This window comes from Calliopsis andreniformis, chromosome 7 (genome assembly GCF_051401765.1).
Source record: "Calliopsis andreniformis isolate RMS-2024a chromosome 7, iyCalAndr_principal, whole genome shotgun sequence".
Taxonomy (NCBI): domain Eukaryota; kingdom Metazoa; phylum Arthropoda; class Insecta; order Hymenoptera; family Andrenidae; genus Calliopsis; species Calliopsis andreniformis.
The window spans coordinates 12,144,341-12,161,695 of NC_135068.1; the positions used below are offsets into that span (position 1 = coordinate 12,144,341).

The following is a 17,355-nucleotide window of genomic DNA, read 5'->3' on the forward strand; positions in this document are numbered from 1 at the left end:
ATTCAGAGAATCCTGTCGTCCAAAGGCGCTATATCAAATCTTTAGGCGCTACACTTTGTGCACACATAATGTAAGAATTTAAGCTGACTGAAACATCTTTGCAAATTATTTACAGTGCATTTCGTGTACGAAAATAGCAGAATGTGGTGGTCACGAAAGGGAACACACCACCTGCAACACAAAATTAAAGTGTTAGCACGATCCACTGCCAAGTTAGTGTAAATAAATAAAACCAAGTGCATCGGCTACATTAAGAAGTTTAATAAAATGTAGACATGCTGTATATACAGATAATAAAGCATTTGTGCGCTTGCCTATTATACACTATAGTACATCTAAACTGTTAACACTCGACTTCGACAACCCATCACGTTTCACGTCGTTATGATTATTAAAATGAATCAAGAGGTTAATATTCTATCTTCTATATACAGCTACATGTAATGACTTAGATTTTACACCGGTTCTGAGATATATTTACAACGATTCAGTCTGTGTATAGGTCTTTGCTTGATGCGAAGGACTAGGATCTGTATCATGATTTTTCTGAGACTTGCGAGAGCCAGTCGTCAGAGACAATAGATAATCGTTCAGACCACCAGACTCTTTTTTCCTCGACTCTTTCTTTCGTTTTCGAAAAGTGTCTGTGCTTGTAAAAACAGCAGGCTTAAAAAGCAACTGCTGCATGGCGTTCGAAGCCTCAGCTGAATCCAAAGTGTCTTCAGCGTCAATCTCTGATATCTCAATATCCTGTCGCTTCGAAGGACTAGACTCTTTTTTATCAGCATTTTCTGACATCTGCATAACACTGCTTTTTAGCAAAGGTTCCTGAACAAGAGCCTCTTTCTCTTCAGAGTCGTGATTACCACTGTCCAAGATAGACTGCAAGGTATTCTCCAGAGGTGGAATCTCATAGGACTGAGGGGGCACATTCCCCTCAGACCTTTTCCTCTCGTGTTTCAAGCTACTTTTCCTCGTCAGGGAAAACAAATTCGCGTTACTGTCATTTGCTCTGGGTTTATAAATAAAATTGCTGGCGGTGTTCGGTGGGAAGAGCAGATTCGAAACGCTGCTAGGCCCGCCATATTTAAACTGCGACGTGGAGCTACTTTTCCAGGTCGTGCTAGGGAACCTCAGATCTGGGGAGCTGTGCTTAGAATCGATATAATTGTCAGACTTAGTCAAAGGGTAGTTCGTGAAGCCGCTTTTCTCTGCGCTAAGGCGTCTAGTGAAGCTTTTAATGCCGGATGTGGATCGATATAAAGCAGCTGAATCGTAAGCGTGTTCGCTCGTTGATGGTAACGAGTGTAAGGAAGCTTTGTGTTTCAACGGGGGTGATTTCAATGTCTGTGAATCGTATAAGGGCATGTGAAAAGACGGAGTATGGACCTGGTAAATATAATCGCTGTCTGTTTTTAACGAAGAGAAACTCTGCTGATGCGGCAGCGACACTGTGTCTTCGTCCATCGCATCGTCTACTTGCGCCTTGTACGAGAACATTATCGACGGTTGCGAAACCCTGGAATGAGCCTCGTTAATCGCTGCACATGAACGTGAACATGTTTCAATGACTCACCCGAAAAATTCTGACAGGAATGTGTGATAAACCAGAGGCGTGAAAAGGGTCAAGTAGACAGCTGCCGTGAAGTCCACGATACATAGTCCTATTGGGTTCTGAGTGTAGTTTAAAAAGCCTGCACCGATTGATTGTACTAAGTCTAGCGTCGCTAATGTACCAGCGTAAATGTAAAAACTCTTTTTTGCTGAAATAAAAGAGGCCTCGTGAAATATAAATTGATGGAAAATATTACTGAATTGAAAGTTTCAACGTACTTGGAAGGGTTAAACGATCTCTTAACCGCGTCCATGGTAATATCAATATAAAAAGATATATCTGCAACAAGATTCGAGATAAATATTGCAATGGTTATAGGTTATGTGCTTGCAATCTTACCATTGTGAATACAAGGCTGCTGCAAAACCAAAACATCATACCCCCGTGACCGAATACGTAGAAGTCTCTGCTGGGAATACGGAATGTATCGTCTGGTAAAACTAGCTCCAGAGTCCCTTGAGTTATAGTAAAAGCCAATGCTATGAACGACGTTGCAAGTAAAACCCTGCGAATACTTGAGCGACTATCCAAGTGTCCTGCAACGATAAACCACGTGAGATTGAATACTTTTTAGAACATTTGTGAGAAGTAATAGACACTCACCGAAAGCTAAGCCAAAGATGACTACACTCATTTCTGTGGATAACAGAAAAAATCTGACAGTAACCCACAAGACCTTGTCAGCCTTACCACCAACAGTGGCAGCTGCATTCACAGTCATGGACACAATGCATCTTATCACTGAAATTACTATATTACAAATGACAAGTCCGTAAAATGCTAAAAATATGGGACTACTCGTTGCTCTCAATTTAAGCCGTGCCCTGTTGAATCTCACAGCAATGAACAGGAGAAACAGAAGATTCGGTACTAATATGATGACATCCCATATTCGTACCCTAAAAAAAAGAGGATATATTAGTTCCACATAAATGAAATGTACAAGGAAATAGAGAGTACTCACCTAGAATCCTTAATCTCTTTGTATAATATGAACTTGCAAAAATGCTCCTCATCATTCATCGGCGAACTAACATTAGGGATCATTGTAGTGCTCAAGTTGTACGTGCGTATCCAACTTTCAGAAACCTCTTCCCATACTGCATTATACATACTTTGTGGTTTGTGGTGCAGGCTGGGCTCAGACTATATCTTGAGCTCTCACTACAAAACAAATAAAAGACAAAGGAGGTCAGGAAGTTACTGAACCCATAAAACTATAAGATAAGTGTCTCAGTAGGCGAGTAGTGTTCCAATATCTGAACACTAACACTACTTTCACCTAAGTTTAAGCTTACATTCTAGTGTAACTAAAAATTGATATATTCAGCTACTAGGAGGTTATTTAAGGCCCAGAACAGAGCATTTTCAGGCTCTTCACTTATAGGGACATTCAAAATCTCAAAGACTATAGCATTTACTCTAAAATCCCTTGATCACAGATTTCTGCGTCATTCAGGCCAGAGTGTATTCCCCTTATCGCTCAAATTAGTCATCGCGAAACAGATTATCGTCACAATAAACATAACCTAAAACATTTGGCAGCTTTCCCAAACCGCGACCTTCACCCTCGCTAGAAAGCGAGGGATCCACTTGTAAACAGAGAAAGCTGAAAGGTAAACGGAGCGTAGCGAAGCTAGATCCGAGAAAAAAAATCGATAAACTTGTAACTCAGCTATCAAATCCCTCTTAAATTCTATTTTTCCCTGCGATTAGCGCTAATTGAATAAAACAGTGATGGATTGACTTACTGTACGCGAAATTTTCACGCTCATCCTTTCCTTAGACCACTTTCCCTCCCTCTCTCTCGCCACTGCGTTACGTATGCGTGTCAGGTTTTTTCCGCTTCTCACTGTTTGTTTCTTTGTCTTATCCCTGCAAGCCTGATTGGCATTTTGCTACGAGATCCCAGTGTCCATTCTGTTGACTCAGCTTTGCTCAGCTCGATGAGCACGACCTCGGCTCTGCTGCTTTTTGCGACTTGCCCCGAACGAAGTAACGATAGAACAAGTAACCGAGCACCGAGTACTTAATCGCCACTGACAGGAACGCGTAACGAAGGGCGCGTGATTGCGTACCGAGTTTGACGTTTCTATCGAGTCGGGAGGAAAACAGTGGACCGTTCAGAGCAGCTTCTAGGGGACGCCACGATTTCATGCCTGTGTGGGCGACTTTGCGCGAAGCTTGCAGCAGGTGGCACTTGTGTGAAATCTTGCCGACGCGTGGGAGAGTCACAGTTACTCTGGGAAAGAAAAATTGCGATAATTTGAAAGATGGCTGTGATGTAGCTTGAAAATGAATAAAGAATTTTTCACAATTATTTTTTGTTTCTTTTGTACCTCAGTTCTGTATCCAACAAGAAGGGATCGAAAATTGATATACAGGGTGTTTCTGATTTATTGATTTTGCAATCATTTTTAAGTTGAATTCTATCAATTTTAAAGAAAAATTGAGAGATACGAGAATGTTTAATTAATATTAAAAAATGAAAGGTTGATGACCTAGAAGATGTGAATTCTCGATAAATGTCTCTGTAGTATTCTAAATGAAAAGTATAACAGGATATTTGTGAATTAGGTTATGCTACATTGTAGGTTATGTTACGTTTTCGGGTTCAATAAAGGTTAAGTGAGGTTATGAGAGCGTGCTACCCCCTGTACGCAAAAGGGCAAACTATTTGATAGGGCACACTGATAGTGCATGTATCGAATACAGCCTCGAGCATACAAAGAGTAAACAGAAATGTGTTGGTTGATTACTTGAATATATGTCGAAATATTCTCAAAGAATGGATACCTTATGTCAAGATTGGTAGATAATTTCAAACAGTTAGCGAATCTTTTAGAAGTTTAGACCTGTGATTTGAATTTTTTAAACTTTTTTACGATGATCTTATGAGATAAAAAAGTAAGGTTATGTAGAACTGTCAAAACATTTGTACTAATTTAAAATCGTCGACAGTTACTATTCGAAATCCTCATTAGGAACGTATAATGGAACTTGGTTACTTGATATTGATCCCAAAGCTTGATAATGTTGTATTAATAAATAAAACCGATGGAAACAGCAAGTGCATAGATGGAACATTATGTATCAGCAGTCACCATCTTCTTTGGTCCTCGCGACAAGACGATGGACAAGAATTATGGGTACGATCTGCAAATAGAATCACATAGAATCCCTCTTCAATGATTCTAAACGATGTTCAACATTTTTTCAGCTGCTCTATAGAAACATAGATCTCATAGAAAGAAAATTGAATGCACAAACTCCAGGTGGCAGTATTATATTAAAATGCAAAGATTTTCGTATCTTGCAGCTAGATATTAATTCAACAGATGACTTAATGAGTGTTGCATTGTCTATAGAAAAATTAATGTCACAAGGTACATCATTCAGCTATGTATGATTTTTTAAAAGAAAAAAAATATTTTTTATAATTATCCCTCTCTTACAGATCAAACATTGCAATACCCTTTTTTCCATAAGCCACAAGTAACAAATAACACTACAACACAAATAGAAGATGGCTGGACAGCATTTACTCCTATCTCAGAATGGTCCAGATTATTAACTGCCCATGCAGATGAATGGAGAATCAGTTATTTAAATAAAGACTACAAAGTTTGCAATTCTTATCCTTGTGCTGTAATAGTACCTCGCCATGTAGATGATGAAATTATAATATCTTCTGCTAATTTTAGAGAGGGAGGAAGATTCCCTGTATTATGTTATAGACATGAAGGAGGGGTATGCATTACTATTCCACAAAGCAACAAAGTAAAAGACTTAATGATCCATTGATAAATATTTACAGAGTATTTTGTTAAGAAGCAGCCAACCAATGTCAGGTGCTAGTGGCAAAAGATGTAGAGAGGATGAAAGACTATTAAACGCGGTATTAGGCCCAGGAAGGCGTGGGTAAATATTTCAGAAAGATTCTGCACTAAATTTTTCTTCAGAATTTTCTATGTAAAGTTTACCAAATCCGAGATTACCCAGTTTAGACTAGGCTGCTAATATGAACTATTTCATTAGTTATATAGTAGACACAAGGTCAGTCAGCCAAGCTCAAAGCTCTAGAGCCAGAGGTGGTGGCACGGAAATGGACGCTGCTTATCCACTCTGGAGAAAAGTGCACAAAGCAGTACCGAGACCCCACGACTTAGCGGACAGCTTTTTTAAATTAACCGAGGCTTGCAACGATGTGCAATGTTCCACTTCTCAATGGCTCTCAAGACTCGACAATGGGGGATGGTTGTCTGCTGTACAGAGCGCTTTAAATGCTGCTTGTGTAATTGCTCAATGCCTGCACCAAGAAGTTGCAGCTGTGTTAGTCCATGGTAGGTTATGGGAACCAGTAGTTTTGAGAAGGGAATAAGTCCAAAAGCAGGATCCGCGATCCTTAGAGACTACCTTTGTTGTCTCTTTGCCACTGATAAATAACATTTCAGCAGCAGTCCCAATTCCTCAGTTTTGCTTTGTATTCCCTTCTTCAAACCACCGATTCCTCTCTTGAAATTCTTTGCAACGCCCCAGTAATCGTATTTTTCTGATCCCAAATAGGAAGCGCTGGTAGAGACTCCACTCTCGTGGTAACCAGCTTAGCGCAAGCAATACTAAACCCAGACTGTAGAACAGTGCGCGGTCTCCAGGCGCTGATCGAGCGCGAGTGGATCCAAGGGGGCCACCAGTTTTTCACTCGCACCCGCCATGGACCATACTATCCAGCAAATTCGCAAAACTCGACGCATGCCCCGACTTTCCTCCTCTTCCTAGACTGCCTTTACCAGCTCCACTACCAATTCCAATTTAGCTTCGAGTACACGGTAGAACTATTGATCGAACTGTACAATCATGCCTACTGTTCTTACTACGGAACGTTCTTAGGTATTTGCATACGCAGATCTCTGTCTACAGACTTATTTCAGCCCTCTGCACACTTGCATTTTCGTTTCCAGGTGACTCAGAGGCAGAGAGAGTCAGCATGCGGCTATCTGAGCGAACTGGGAGCTTGTGGTCCTACATAAACCAACCAGACGTGTTGGAGAAATGGTTGAACCCATTATACGAGCCCAACCCAGGGGTTATCTGGCCTAGTGTCGCCCCGATTAGTATACAATTGTGGAAGGAACTTTATCTGGCGCACACGAGTATTGCTCCTTGGAAGGATCTATCGTCATGTATCAAGCAGATCAAGCAGAATTACACGGCAGTGAGGAAGGTCGCTGGCCAATTGAGAGTCCAGGTTAAACGAGCCATCGAGGAGATGCGTTCAGATCCGGACTCCTACGAGACAGAAGCTCAAGTCGACCATACCTGCATAGCACAATTAACTTTAGAATCCCAAAGCACCTGATACTTATGCTTCAGATATTGAAGGACACAAACACAATATATTATCTGCCTTTATTTTCAATATAAGATTAGAGGTTAAATGATCATGCTCTCCCAAAGTTCGCGGAATTAACAATTTTCGTTTACATCTCACATTTTATAAATCCTTTAGACTAAATCACTTTTATAATATTGTGTAAATATAAGCATACCCATATTCATATTGTCTACTTTTAAGGGGACTAAGAATCCTAGGAATATCTAGGGAGGGGGTTCCTAGAAGCTTAAAATTCTACAAATATTAAACTTCTGGACCTTAGAGCCAGAGGGTCTTCCACTTGTTTTCTGCGCGAGTTGATACACTGGCTCTGAGGTCCATGGGGATTCTCCCTCTAAAAAATTCTCTAAAAATTATTTACTGCCTCTATATTCAAACCTTCAAAAATCTGTTTTTTAATATGGACATCAGGAATCCTCTTAGGCCCAAGTTTCAATATTCCTAGGATACTCTTAAAGCTTGATACCCCCATGAATCCTCCTAGAATTCACAATACAAGTCTAAACAAAGATATACCCTCGTGTACATACAATAATTGTCACTTACTGTACACAAAATAGCACAAAGAACCCAGTGAAAAATTAGCTGTTTGGCCAAGGTCCTAGTTACTTAAACAAATGCGAAACTATAATAAAGATGGAATAAACAGTACAAGAGTTGTGAGAATTTTCATGTATTCTAAGAGCAGCCTGACTTTATTCTCGAATTCTTTGTTCGAAGGCAAAGGCGGCAACCTTTAGGGGTACGGGCAAGTTTTTACCGTTATTCAGGAAGGACAACAGGGATATGGGAGAGGTTAAGGGCGGGATTATTGCTACCAACGAAAAGGGGGAGATCGTTGGAGGGGAAACACGGCAGGTGTTCACACACAAAGAAACCGAAAGGAATCTCACGGTCATTGGCTTGGAACTCGAGAATCTTTCGTGTATTTCAGGCGGCGTACAAGAACGTAAAATTCGATAAAATTACATCAGGATATACGATCCTCCCCGAACTCCCCCTAACCGAAGAATAATATATCAAGCTACGCCTAGATCTTTCTCGATACAAAACAGCTCAGCATTTCAGTTCCTTTAGCATCACAACACAGAAGATTCACCGAAGAGCTATACTTAGAAATAAACACGAAAATCTTGCTCTCCTTTTTCCCCCTCTGCTTTGTTTACCTTCTCAAACCTCTTGGGAAATAATTCAATCTCTTTTCTTCGAATCTAGGGAACCGATTCACCCTTGGAGATTCGATCTTGAGTGATCTCGAGGTGTTCGGTCTCCTTGGATGAGTGTGGATCTAGTCACGGATAGAATGAAAAAACGTGGACTGAATTCAAACCCATCCAGGGCCACCGAACTTGCTTTACTTCCTTGGAGCCTCGCAGAACTTGGAAAATTGTGGGTTTGAAGTCGAGGGAAATGCTTGAGACAGTTTAACTGAAGACGAAGAGCGAACTTAACTGGCGACGGGATCACGAAGCGAAGTGTGGCGCAAAGATGCGTTTGAAAATGGAATTGCTCGGGCCCCTGAGTGGGGGAAACTGGGATTGGGGTCTGGATTGGTGGGCCCCCTCTTCTTGCGTGAGGCCCCTCGGAGGGAAGGGATCTCTCGACTTGCGTCGACAAAGACTTCTAAAGGGGGATCGAATGAAACCTAAAATTTTCAATTATATAGTTGTTAAAATGATGATTTCCAATTAGCTAAGATCGGTTATAGCTGTAAACAGTAGCAGCAATTTTTCTACTGTTACTTCTTCTGTCCCAAAGAACACTTTATGAAATGAAGCGTATTCATTAATTCTGATTTCATTGATTTCTGTACATAAATAAGAAACTTGTAGTAAAAATGAAGTTTGCTTTGGAAGAATTAAGTTCTGTAGAGCAAATTCTTTGTGATAAAATTGAAGTCTACGAATAAGCCTTTCCTTAAAATGAGCCATTTGTTGCTTGTATCTTTTACAATTTGTATGTAATAAATGTATCCCAATCCTTTCTTGATGTTAAAAAAGCTCTCATTAAGTAGTATATACATCCCATTCTTAGTAGAACATGAAACATTGAAGGAAAATGTCCTAAAATGTTGAAAGAGCTAAAGTACAAAGTTAACTTAGAACAGAATAGAATTTCTACTTATAAAAGTTTATAGTTCATTCGATTCCTGCTTCTAAGTTTCTCATGCTTCTGTATTTCAGCTCTCACAGCACTCTAATTGCAGTACTCTTGTATCCCTTGAATAATAAATACAACCAGTTGCAAAGAAACCTCTCCAAAACTCAAAAAAAATAAGATTGCATAAAAATGCACTGTCTTCTTTTTTTGGGAGACTTTTACTATATCCATTTAGCAATGCTGGGAACAAGTCCTCCAGAAATATTCTATTGAGGAATCAGCAATCAGCTTAAGCATACATTTATGCAATTGTTTATACAGAAAGATGCACTTTGAAGGATGCAAGATTAATGTCCATGAAACAAAAATATGAATATACAACAATGCTGTAATAAAACAAAATTACATTTATATTCAAGTGCTCGGACAAGTAATCAAGAGAATATGTCTAATAATAAATAATAATAATCCTTTCATTATGCTAGCTTGCTGACGCCTACCACATTCCAAAGTTCCTAGCTTCAATTGCTTGAATTAATCTGCATAGGGAAATATTCCTGGCAGAGCTACCAAATATAGCAACTTGTAAATTACATTTCTGTAACAATAAACAAGAAATTTTCAACTTAAATCTACTTGTTTGTCATTTCAGATTTCCTACAATTCTTTAACTTATTATTGCCCTTTATTTATTCAAGTTTTCCTATGTTTTTGTGGGTCAAGTAATGCCAATCTCGGTTTCTACCAACCTCCAGAGAATCTCAATGAAATATCCCTATGAAATGATATGTAGTAAATAGATAGAGCATTTATTTGTCTGATTACGATATACCCGCACTGTGCTATGCTTACAGTAGGCGCTACAAACCTCTGTAATAGTGGCGAAGGTGTTCTCGCAGCTGAAAAATGCTTTTTTTCAAGAAATATCAATGAAACAGAAGTATTTTAGAAATGCTCCATGCGTACGTTCAATCAAATCGGTAATGGTCTTCGAGTGTTGCATTTCTACTAAGGTATGCATACTTTTACCGCGTTATTCTATTCAAGTACCGATCGCTGTCAATTTAAAACACAAAAAGCTACTGTGCTTCTCCTCCCACGAAATCTTTTCCTAATTTTCCACGCCACAAATGTCAGAGCACTGTCATTGCTCTTATTGTTGCCATTGCATTTCTAACACAGTTGTAGTAAATTTGTGTAACCTCCAAGTTTATTAGAGGCTTTTTGAGTCTCCTATCCCTGGAAATTATTTGGAACAGTGTATGTAAATTAATAAAGTGGGTTTTACTAACAAAAATTATTTTTAGAGGAGCAGACATGAATACGACTCTAAGTTCAGTGGATAGCAGCGGTGATAAACGTTTGCCGGAGACAACTGTGCAGAGTATAGCACAGAACCTAACTACTCTACAGAGTATGCAAAATGTGCAGAGTGTTGTTCAGAGCAACATACAGAGTATCCAGTCGGGACAGACCATAGTAGGGTCTGTTGGAACATCTGCTAATCTTGTGGGCAAATCAATGTCAATGGATACGAATCCAAAGCTACCCTTAATGAAGCCTGTAGTACCATCTGGTACTACCTCAACCTCAGAAACTAACAAAATAACTACAACGGTGAGGAGAGTTGTACAGGATGCTACAAAAGGTGTGAGCATAATTTGAGGAAGCAGAAAAGAGCTTGGTTTGTCATAAAAATTATCTTCTTGTGCCCTGAAATTATGCCCACATGATTTGGAATATTCTGCATTTAAAATAATTTCTGTGTACAAGCGATAAAATATCTTTTTTTTTCTTTTTTCATTTTTTAGCTATGTCCTGTAGGCTCTACTATGAGGATAATATCCCCAGGTGTCTCAAGTAATGCAGAGAGGCAACTACAGGCACAACAAATATTGCAGCAAGCGCAGCAAGTAACAAATATGCCAGCAACGTACCACGTACCCAGGGGGCCAGCTGCAGTTGCCAATATCTCTGCCCCAAGGTCCACAGTGGCCACTCCCATTGTCAGAGCGAACACAGGACAGACTGTGCCTACCACAAGGCCTGGGTACACATAGTTCTCTGACAATTTTATAGAAAATTGCACCAGCTTGGTTCTCATACAGTTTTTCATATTGCAGAATAAGTACAACCGTATCGAATCCTCAGTGGCAACCTAAGACAACGCCACTGATCTGTGTGCAACCCCAAAGGCACCCCGCGTCCGCGGTTAGCCGAGTTTCGAGGCCACCGACCACGGTGTACACGAGCCAGCAGCCTCGTCTGATCACGCCAACAGCTCAAGCGAGATCTGTACAGGCCACAATGGTCACTGGCACTCCGTCCAGACTAATAGCACCTGTTCTCCAAACGAACAATAGTATTACAAGGCTACCAGTCGCGCAAAGCAGACCTCCAGCACCACAAGTGACGAACGTGTCTCAAGCTACTCAGCCTAGCAGGTCTTCGACTCAGATTATTCAAGTAATTATACTGTTTCTATGGGCCATTGGTAACCAAGAAAGTCCTATCGCCTTTGAAGTCAAATTGTGAGAACGATTTAGGTCCCTCGGGGACTGCTTTTATCCTTTTCGCCAGAAATAGAGCAATGCTCTAGCATAGCAGTAGAATCCCAGTCTTCGATTCTTGCTCTCTGTTCCTCTCTTCAAACTACTAATTCTCTGTTATTTAAAATTACAGCCCACTCAGTCCAGTAGACCACTGACTACCACAGTGCCTGTGAACCGTATCGCCGTGTCAACGTCTGTGGTTGGTACTGCGAATAGAATAAGCGGTACTTCCTCTGTGACTGTCAAGCCAACAGGGGGCCCGCCATTGTTCATGAACCCAATGGCTGGATCCTCGACTGACACGGTCAATCGAATTCTCATTTCGTCTCAGCAAGTAGGTACAAAACTGGCGCGAGAAGCTCGCTGCTGGACAATGTATTAAAGCTGTTTGCCTGATAGGTGCCGCAGCGGCCGCAGCAGCAGCAACAGCAGCAGCAACAGCAGCAGCCACAGTCGCAACCACAGGCTGCGCCACGGGTTGTCCAGACAGTGACTTCCCTGTCGAACCTGAATACAGTATCACGCGTGATTGCCACCACAGCAAGCACGTCGAATACGACGAGAATACCGCAGCCAGCACCGACTACCGTCGGCAGGATCACTGCGATGTCCTTGCACCCTCTGCCTCTGGCGCCTGCGAGAGCGACGTCGGCGCCAGTTAAGACTGTTCAGGCTCAAAATATTGGGCCCACTGTTCAGATCAAGCCTTCACAGCAATCTGGGCTACGAGTGTCTTCGACGAGTAGCGCGAATAATAACTCTAGCACTACTCCCACGCAGTCGGTCCAAGGACAATACCTGCATCCACCGCACACCGCTTACTATTCCTTTGAGTCTCAAGGTAATTTATAATTGCTGCGTCGGTCGGTTCTTTTGAAACTTATTCTAATGCTGTTACGTAGGAGCGTATTCTCAGTATCGACAAACTCCAGTAAGATTGCTTGTTGAACCAGGATATGACGAGCCACACACTAAGCTAAACTCGTCGCCGAGACCCAGTATCCTTAGAAAGAGGGATCACGACAATTCCCCTGTTAAAGGTAAGGAACTATTACTTGTCAGTTGTGAAGTAAGAAGCCTTTTGGATCCTAAGACTTATTGACCCTTGGACTCCTAGATTCTTGGGTCCTTGGGCCCATTGACCTTTGCATTCTGAGATACTTGATCCCTTTAGATCCTTGGTCCCTTTAGATCTTTGGAAGCCACTAACTCTTGGATCTTGTTGCTTATTTCTTTCAACTCTATTAACAAAAAGAAGACACTGGTGTGGAAGTCAATTCTGAAATGAAAGCTAGTAACTTGCAAGTTGGCAAAACCTATTAGGATTGTTCAATGCTAGGCCTCAACTTGCACCTAGCGTCACTTCAAAATTGATTCCCACACCCCTGCCTTCCTTTTGTAAGACTCAGTAACACGTCCATTCAGGTGCAGCGAAGAATCTAGTCCCTGTTCTCGCATCCCTGCCACCTGTTGCAACCTCGAGTCCTCCTTGCTCGCCTCGAGGGGACCAGGATGGCGGGGGTTGCCAGAGTTCAGGGTCCACGACAGTATCAGCGACGTCGTCGCCAGGGCTCGACGAGGAGCCAGAACAGTCTAGGATTACCATCAACCCTACAGTGGACATGTCTCCGAGGAAAAAGCCTCGAAAGCAGCAACTGATAGGGGTGGAGCTGACGGAGTCCAGGTGCACGGAAGAGGAGATGCAGTTCATCACGGAAGATCGGATGAAGAAGGAGCTTAAGGAAGAGCAGAAAGAGAAGTCGGATAAGAAGCAGGCGCCGATGCAGCGGGATATCATCAAATCCCCCACGCAACAGCCGACAGTCGCAATGAGGACACGGCCTACGCCTAGTTTATTAGGTTCGTGAAAGATGGATTATAGTACAGGAGCCTGTATTGAATCTGTGCGAGCTAGATGCAAGGAATTTTGGGACTTTCGAATAAGCCTATGCTTACCCTGCTAGAAATGTAGTCAAGCTTATTCTAAATTCCCTAGATCTAGTTCTGATAGATTTAATGCAGGTCTCTGTATATATGATACATGTTACACTGTGTTATATTGCCTATAACACAAGTTTCCCAATTTCTCAGGACCCTCCTGGAAGAACAGGTGGAGTAGTAGGCTGCACCATTACAGAAGACCGAGTGAGGTTAGGCCTCGCGAAGAAAGACGACCGACGGTCGCCGAAATAGCGCAGCAGAAGCACGTTCTGCAGAAATTGAATGGCTGGAAGGTGTATCACCTCACGGCGCAAATGGAGGATATAGCTGATCTCGAAAAACAAGTACGTTTATCGAAAGAAAAATTTAAATACAAGGACAAGCGAACTGTGAATGATAATTTGTATTTCTGCAGGTCCACGAAAAGTTAAAGACGACCTTAATGATGCTCGAGACCCAGCAAAACGTGAGGAATAAGCAGGACGATGGCTTGGAGCGTGTGAATGAATTGATCAAAGGAAATATGCAGCGCAGTAGTTTAATTAGTGAGGGGATGAATGAAGCGCGGACGCAGCTCATTGCAATATTTCAACATAAAGGACCTATTACGGATATTCTGCAACGATGCAGTAACAAACGAGCCCAAAAGAAACGGGACAAATGAGCTGCATCGAACTGAACTCAGCGTGTTTATAAGGGAATCCTTGTAGGAACAAGGTTCGAGGAGTTATTTTTATCTGTGTCACAGAATCTATATTATAGGAGTAAAATAAATGATTTTATAAGTCTATGACACGACTGTCGCTAAACATGTTTATAATTTTATTATACGAATCTATCGACGTTTTATTTTAATATAACACTTCTTATTCCTCTATTTGTGGAGCGTTTTCTTATTTTTGTTATACGATCAGGGTGGCCCAGAACTGGTGGTGCAAGCGATGATGGAGCGATTCTACACGAAAAAATCTATTAAAAATGTAAAATAAAATTTTTTCATGTAGAATCACTCCCTCTCCGCTTGCACCACCAGTTCTTGGACACCCTGTATATGTATAAACTTGTATATACATATCGTTTACGTGTAAGATATATAAATATATTTACATATGTAGATACGTTTACTTTTGTGGAGAGAATTTATATAAAATGAGAATATTCGTACTAGCGCGACATGCGAATTGAAATTACTTTGTGTAAATTGACACGGTACAGATTCATGTATGTTACTATGGTGATAATATTCTGAGATCTTTACTTAGCAACGATACTAGTGATATGTATGTAACATTCTATTATTTGACATCTGTAAAGTATTTTAATACAGTAATCTAATTGTGTAATAACATGTGGTGGGGATACAGTCCTGCATTAGACGTACAATTAGAACTGAATAAAACTGGAGCTAATTGCTTGGGTGAATGTCTCGAGGTATTAATTGTAGGTGCTGGCGACGCAAGACATATCGTGAAGACGTTAGCATCATCTTATCTGTACAATGATCGCACTATTACCTATAATGTAATTGAACCGACAATGGAGCAAGTCGCTAGATCCATTCTATTATTAAGTACTTGTTTAGAGAAAGAGCTAGGTATGTACATAGACTTTTAAAGCGTGCATTGTAACTGTCTCTGTTAAGAAACTATTTTTTTAATCGAAACACCGAATATACGCTCAAGGATTGCAAGAAGCGACTCGATATTATTTGGAGATATTGGGGAATACGCTTATAAGACCTGCGACAGCTAAATACTTGGTGCAACAGTCTAATCTATTAGCAGATATCCCGACGAATACGATTGAGTGTCCATGGTTGAGTTTGGAGAAGTTCAAGCACAAGGATAAAGATAGATTAGAGGCGATTTTTAAGTGAGTCTGATCAAAGTCTGATCCTCGATTTCCCTCATATTTTGTGAGCTTATTTTGATAGATTCTGGGAGCGTGCAGCGTGTGAAAGTGTTCCTATCGTGAGGTATTGGGATCAAAGAGTCAGAAAATCATTGAAAACGAGATACGATTATCGCGATGGTGTCTTTGACTGGGATTACCACATGGTTTTGAAACCTAGAGGTGTTTCACACTTGACTGTGCAAGAGTATAGGTATGTTCATCGATTGCAGAAGACTGTGTTCCTGATATTTACCAATATTCCATTCCAAAGCCAGATTTTGGAGGAACAATGGAATTGCATTCACTTGGATAGAGGGAGAGCCTGCAAGAAGCAATCCAACGCTGTTAAGTAATATAATGCAACATGGGCCTGGATTTTTCCATTATAGTTACTTAGGAGACATAGCAAATGGTCCTTTCTTCACATGGAACTTGGAAGAAGCGAAAGACAAGAAGTAAGACAAATTTTCGTTTAAATACATCTTGTATCAGCTGTGTTGCAATAATGAGGACAACAATTCAGGAAATTCAGAGCAACTGATATCACTGAAAGAGAAGTCATGCGTGCTATTCACGAAATCAAAGCAAGGGAGCCATTGTGCGAAGAATTAATTGCATCCCATAGAGATCCCTCTATCTTAAATGGTGTACTGATCACTGAAATGCCAGATAGCGAAATGGAACAAGAATCATGGAAAAAAGAGAGAAACAAACGCAAAGCAAATAATATACCCTGGATAAATATTGAAAATCATAAGGTATTCCCATCAGATTTGGCCCAAAAAGAATGAAGAAGGTTCTCGTCTACAATTCAAATATTTCTAGGTAATTTTTCATCCTGTAACATCTCTGGAGACCCTCAAAGACAAGGCAGAATATTCAGATAAATTTGATTTTCTATGGATAGCTCAAAATATGATAAAACAGCTGCCCAATCTTGCTCCATTATTGAAGAAAGGAGCCACTGTGTTAGTGGAATTACAGAAGTATCTTGTAGAACCCAGGGAAGAGGGCTTACAGAACTTTGTGAAGGAAGTAAAAGAGATTGCACAGAAGAGTGGTCTCCGTGAAATCTGTGAAATAAATGCTAGGGAACATTGTATTGCTCGATTTTGCAAAATGTAGGCTGTTCTCACAGCACAGCGTGTGAACTACATCAGATCAGCGTCAATGTATTCACATTGTTGCATATAATTGAAATGCAGATACATGAATAATGCTCCGCTGACAAGAGGCCTGGCAGCAATGCAGATCTACTGATCTGGGCCTCTCATCAGTGAAGTAGCTTTGCCAAATTGGTTGACTCCACAGAACAAAAATATTCCTACCCATTTCAAACATAAAAAACTAAGACTTGATTAAGCGCCTTGGCTCAAAAAATTCAGAAAGTGGAGACAATCAATTTCGGCTGTGAATATCTCATACAATGTGAATAAATTGACATTGTTAAGTAAGTGACAGTAATGATTTTCTCATTCTTTGAAATAAACAATGCTCACAGCAAAACAAAAGTTTCCCACTGTACTTCATTTCCCTGTACATACATATAACCAATATCTGTGTGCGTGACCAACACAGAGACACAAGGGTGGAGCTCCTTTTCGCCAATTCCACTCAAAGATGCAAAAAAACAAGACCAAGACTGCATAAATTAGCATCCATAAACCACAGATAAGAAATGCAAAAATAAGTATTTAAATAAAAGGCTCTGTGAACAAATTTTTTACCCAAAATGTACTCCAGTGGAGTACCGTTACACATTCCCAAAGCATCCACACACACACGCTCCCACACAGACGCAGCCTCAGCTCTCAAATTCACAAACGAATTTCTTCCCAAAATCGCTCATTTCCATGCCT

General features: G+C 40.7%; 4 protein-coding genes across 6 annotated transcripts; 3 read left to right on the forward strand and 1 right to left on the reverse strand.

Annotated features, from left to right (window-relative positions):
- Positions 1 to 241: 241 nt before the first annotated feature.
- On the reverse strand, positions 242 to 3,525 carry LOC143181643 (uncharacterized). The gene is made up of 7 exons (XM_076382165.1): positions 3,367 to 3,525; positions 2,580 to 2,779; positions 2,219 to 2,514; positions 1,955 to 2,151; positions 1,834 to 1,894; positions 1,577 to 1,763; positions 242 to 1,519 (listed from the first exon to the last, which is right to left on the reverse strand). The coding sequence occupies exons 2-7, from the start codon at positions 2,726 to 2,728 to the stop codon at positions 478 to 480; spliced, it is 1,932 nt and encodes a 643-aa protein (XP_076238280.1). The 5' UTR covers positions 2,729 to 2,779; positions 3,367 to 3,525; the 3' UTR covers positions 242 to 477.
- An 816-nt stretch (positions 3,526 to 4,341) lies between these two features.
- Positions 4,342 to 7,664, forward strand: LOC143181470 (myotubularin-related protein 9). The gene is made up of 8 exons (XM_076381861.1): positions 4,342 to 4,522; positions 4,600 to 4,764; positions 4,836 to 5,001; positions 5,073 to 5,365; positions 5,433 to 5,536; positions 5,654 to 5,958; positions 6,182 to 6,505; positions 6,577 to 7,664. The coding sequence occupies exons 2-8, from the start codon at positions 4,609 to 4,611 to the stop codon at positions 6,972 to 6,974; spliced, it is 1,746 nt and encodes a 581-aa protein (XP_076237976.1). The 5' UTR covers positions 4,342 to 4,522; positions 4,600 to 4,608; the 3' UTR covers positions 6,975 to 7,664.
- A 2,331-nt stretch (positions 7,665 to 9,995) lies between these two features.
- LOC143181963 (uncharacterized) lies at positions 9,996 to 15,180 on the forward strand. 2 transcript variants are annotated; one of them, XR_013002367.1, is made up of 11 exons: positions 9,996 to 10,123; positions 10,418 to 10,727; positions 10,922 to 11,160; positions 11,234 to 11,576; positions 11,793 to 11,996; positions 12,062 to 12,503; positions 12,565 to 12,702; positions 13,088 to 13,522; positions 13,754 to 13,947; positions 14,019 to 14,320; positions 15,048 to 15,180. XR_013002367.1 is itself a non-coding variant. In XM_076382719.1 (10 exons), exons 2-10 carry the CDS (start codon positions 10,428 to 10,430, stop codon positions 14,265 to 14,267), a joined length of 2,544 nt encoding a protein of 847 aa, XP_076238834.1. In that variant the 5' UTR covers positions 9,996 to 10,123; positions 10,418 to 10,427; the 3' UTR covers positions 14,268 to 14,393. The 2 variants fall into 2 exon arrangements, 1 of the variants encoding a protein (XP_076238834.1); XM_076382719.1 differs by lacking the exon at positions 15,048 to 15,180 and having other exon boundaries at positions 14,019 to 14,393.
- On the forward strand, positions 14,883 to 17,098 carry Dnaaf3 (Dynein axonemal assembly factor 3). Of its 2 annotated transcripts, none has more exons than XM_076382723.1 (6): positions 14,883 to 15,197; positions 15,286 to 15,475; positions 15,537 to 15,707; positions 15,772 to 15,951; positions 16,029 to 16,254; positions 16,322 to 17,098. In XM_076382723.1, the coding sequence occupies exons 1-6, from the start codon at positions 14,951 to 14,953 to the stop codon at positions 16,619 to 16,621; spliced, it is 1,314 nt and encodes a 437-aa protein (XP_076238838.1). In that variant the 5' UTR covers positions 14,883 to 14,950; the 3' UTR covers positions 16,622 to 17,098. The 2 variants fall into 2 exon arrangements, with proteins under 2 accessions (XP_076238838.1, XP_076238837.1); XM_076382722.1 differs by having other exon boundaries at positions 16,020 to 16,254; positions 16,322 to 17,092.
- The last annotated feature ends 257 nt before the right edge of the window (positions 17,099 to 17,355 follow it).

What these genes read in the sequence shown, in the direction of transcription:
- LOC143181963 (XM_076382719.1), top strand. Translation starts at nt 10,428, where the DNA reads ATGAATACGACTCTAAGTTCAGTGGATAGCAGCGGTGATAAACGTTTG. An exon ending in CTTCGACTCAGATTATTCAA is followed by an intron (nt 11,577 to 11,792) that starts GTAATTATACTG and finishes TTAAAATTACAG; the next exon opens with CCCACTCAGTCCAGTAGACC. An exon ending in TTCTCATTTCGTCTCAGCAA is followed by an intron (nt 11,997 to 12,061) that starts GTAGGTACAAAA and finishes TTTGCCTGATAG; the next exon opens with GTGCCGCAGCGGCCGCAGCA.
- Dnaaf3 (XM_076382722.1), top strand. Translation starts at nt 14,951, where the DNA reads ATGTGGTGGGGATACAGTCCTGCATTAGACGTACAATTAGAACTGAAT. An exon ending in GAAGAAGCGAAAGACAAGAA is followed by an intron (nt 15,952 to 16,019) that starts GTAAGACAAATT and finishes ACAACAATTCAG; the next exon opens with GAAATTCAGAGCAACTGATA. An exon ending in TAAATATTGAAAATCATAAG is followed by an intron (nt 16,255 to 16,321) that starts GTATTCCCATCA and finishes AAATATTTCTAG; the next exon opens with GTAATTTTTCATCCTGTAAC.
- LOC143181470 (XM_076381861.1), top strand. Translation starts at nt 4,609, where the DNA reads ATGGAACTTGGTTACTTGATATTGATCCCAAAGCTTGATAATGTTGTA. An exon ending in GTTATAGACATGAAGGAGGG is followed by an intron (nt 5,366 to 5,432) that starts GTATGCATTACT and finishes AAATATTTACAG; the next exon opens with AGTATTTTGTTAAGAAGCAG. An exon ending in TTAGGCCCAGGAAGGCGTGG is followed by an intron (nt 5,537 to 5,653) that starts GTAAATATTTCA and finishes CTATTTCATTAG; the next exon opens with TTATATAGTAGACACAAGGT.
- LOC143181643 (XM_076382165.1), bottom strand. Translation starts at nt 2,728, where the DNA reads ATGTATAATGCAGTATGGGAAGAGGTTTCTGAAAGTTGGATACGCACG. An exon ending in AAAGAGATTAAGGATTCTAG is followed by an intron (nt 2,515 to 2,579) that starts GTGAGTACTCTC and finishes TCTTTTTTTTAG; the next exon opens with GGTACGAATATGGGATGTCA. An exon ending in TTCCTGTCAGAATTTTTCGG is followed by an intron (nt 1,520 to 1,576) that starts GTGAGTCATTGA and finishes GGCTCATTCCAG; the next exon opens with GGTTTCGCAACCGTCGATAA.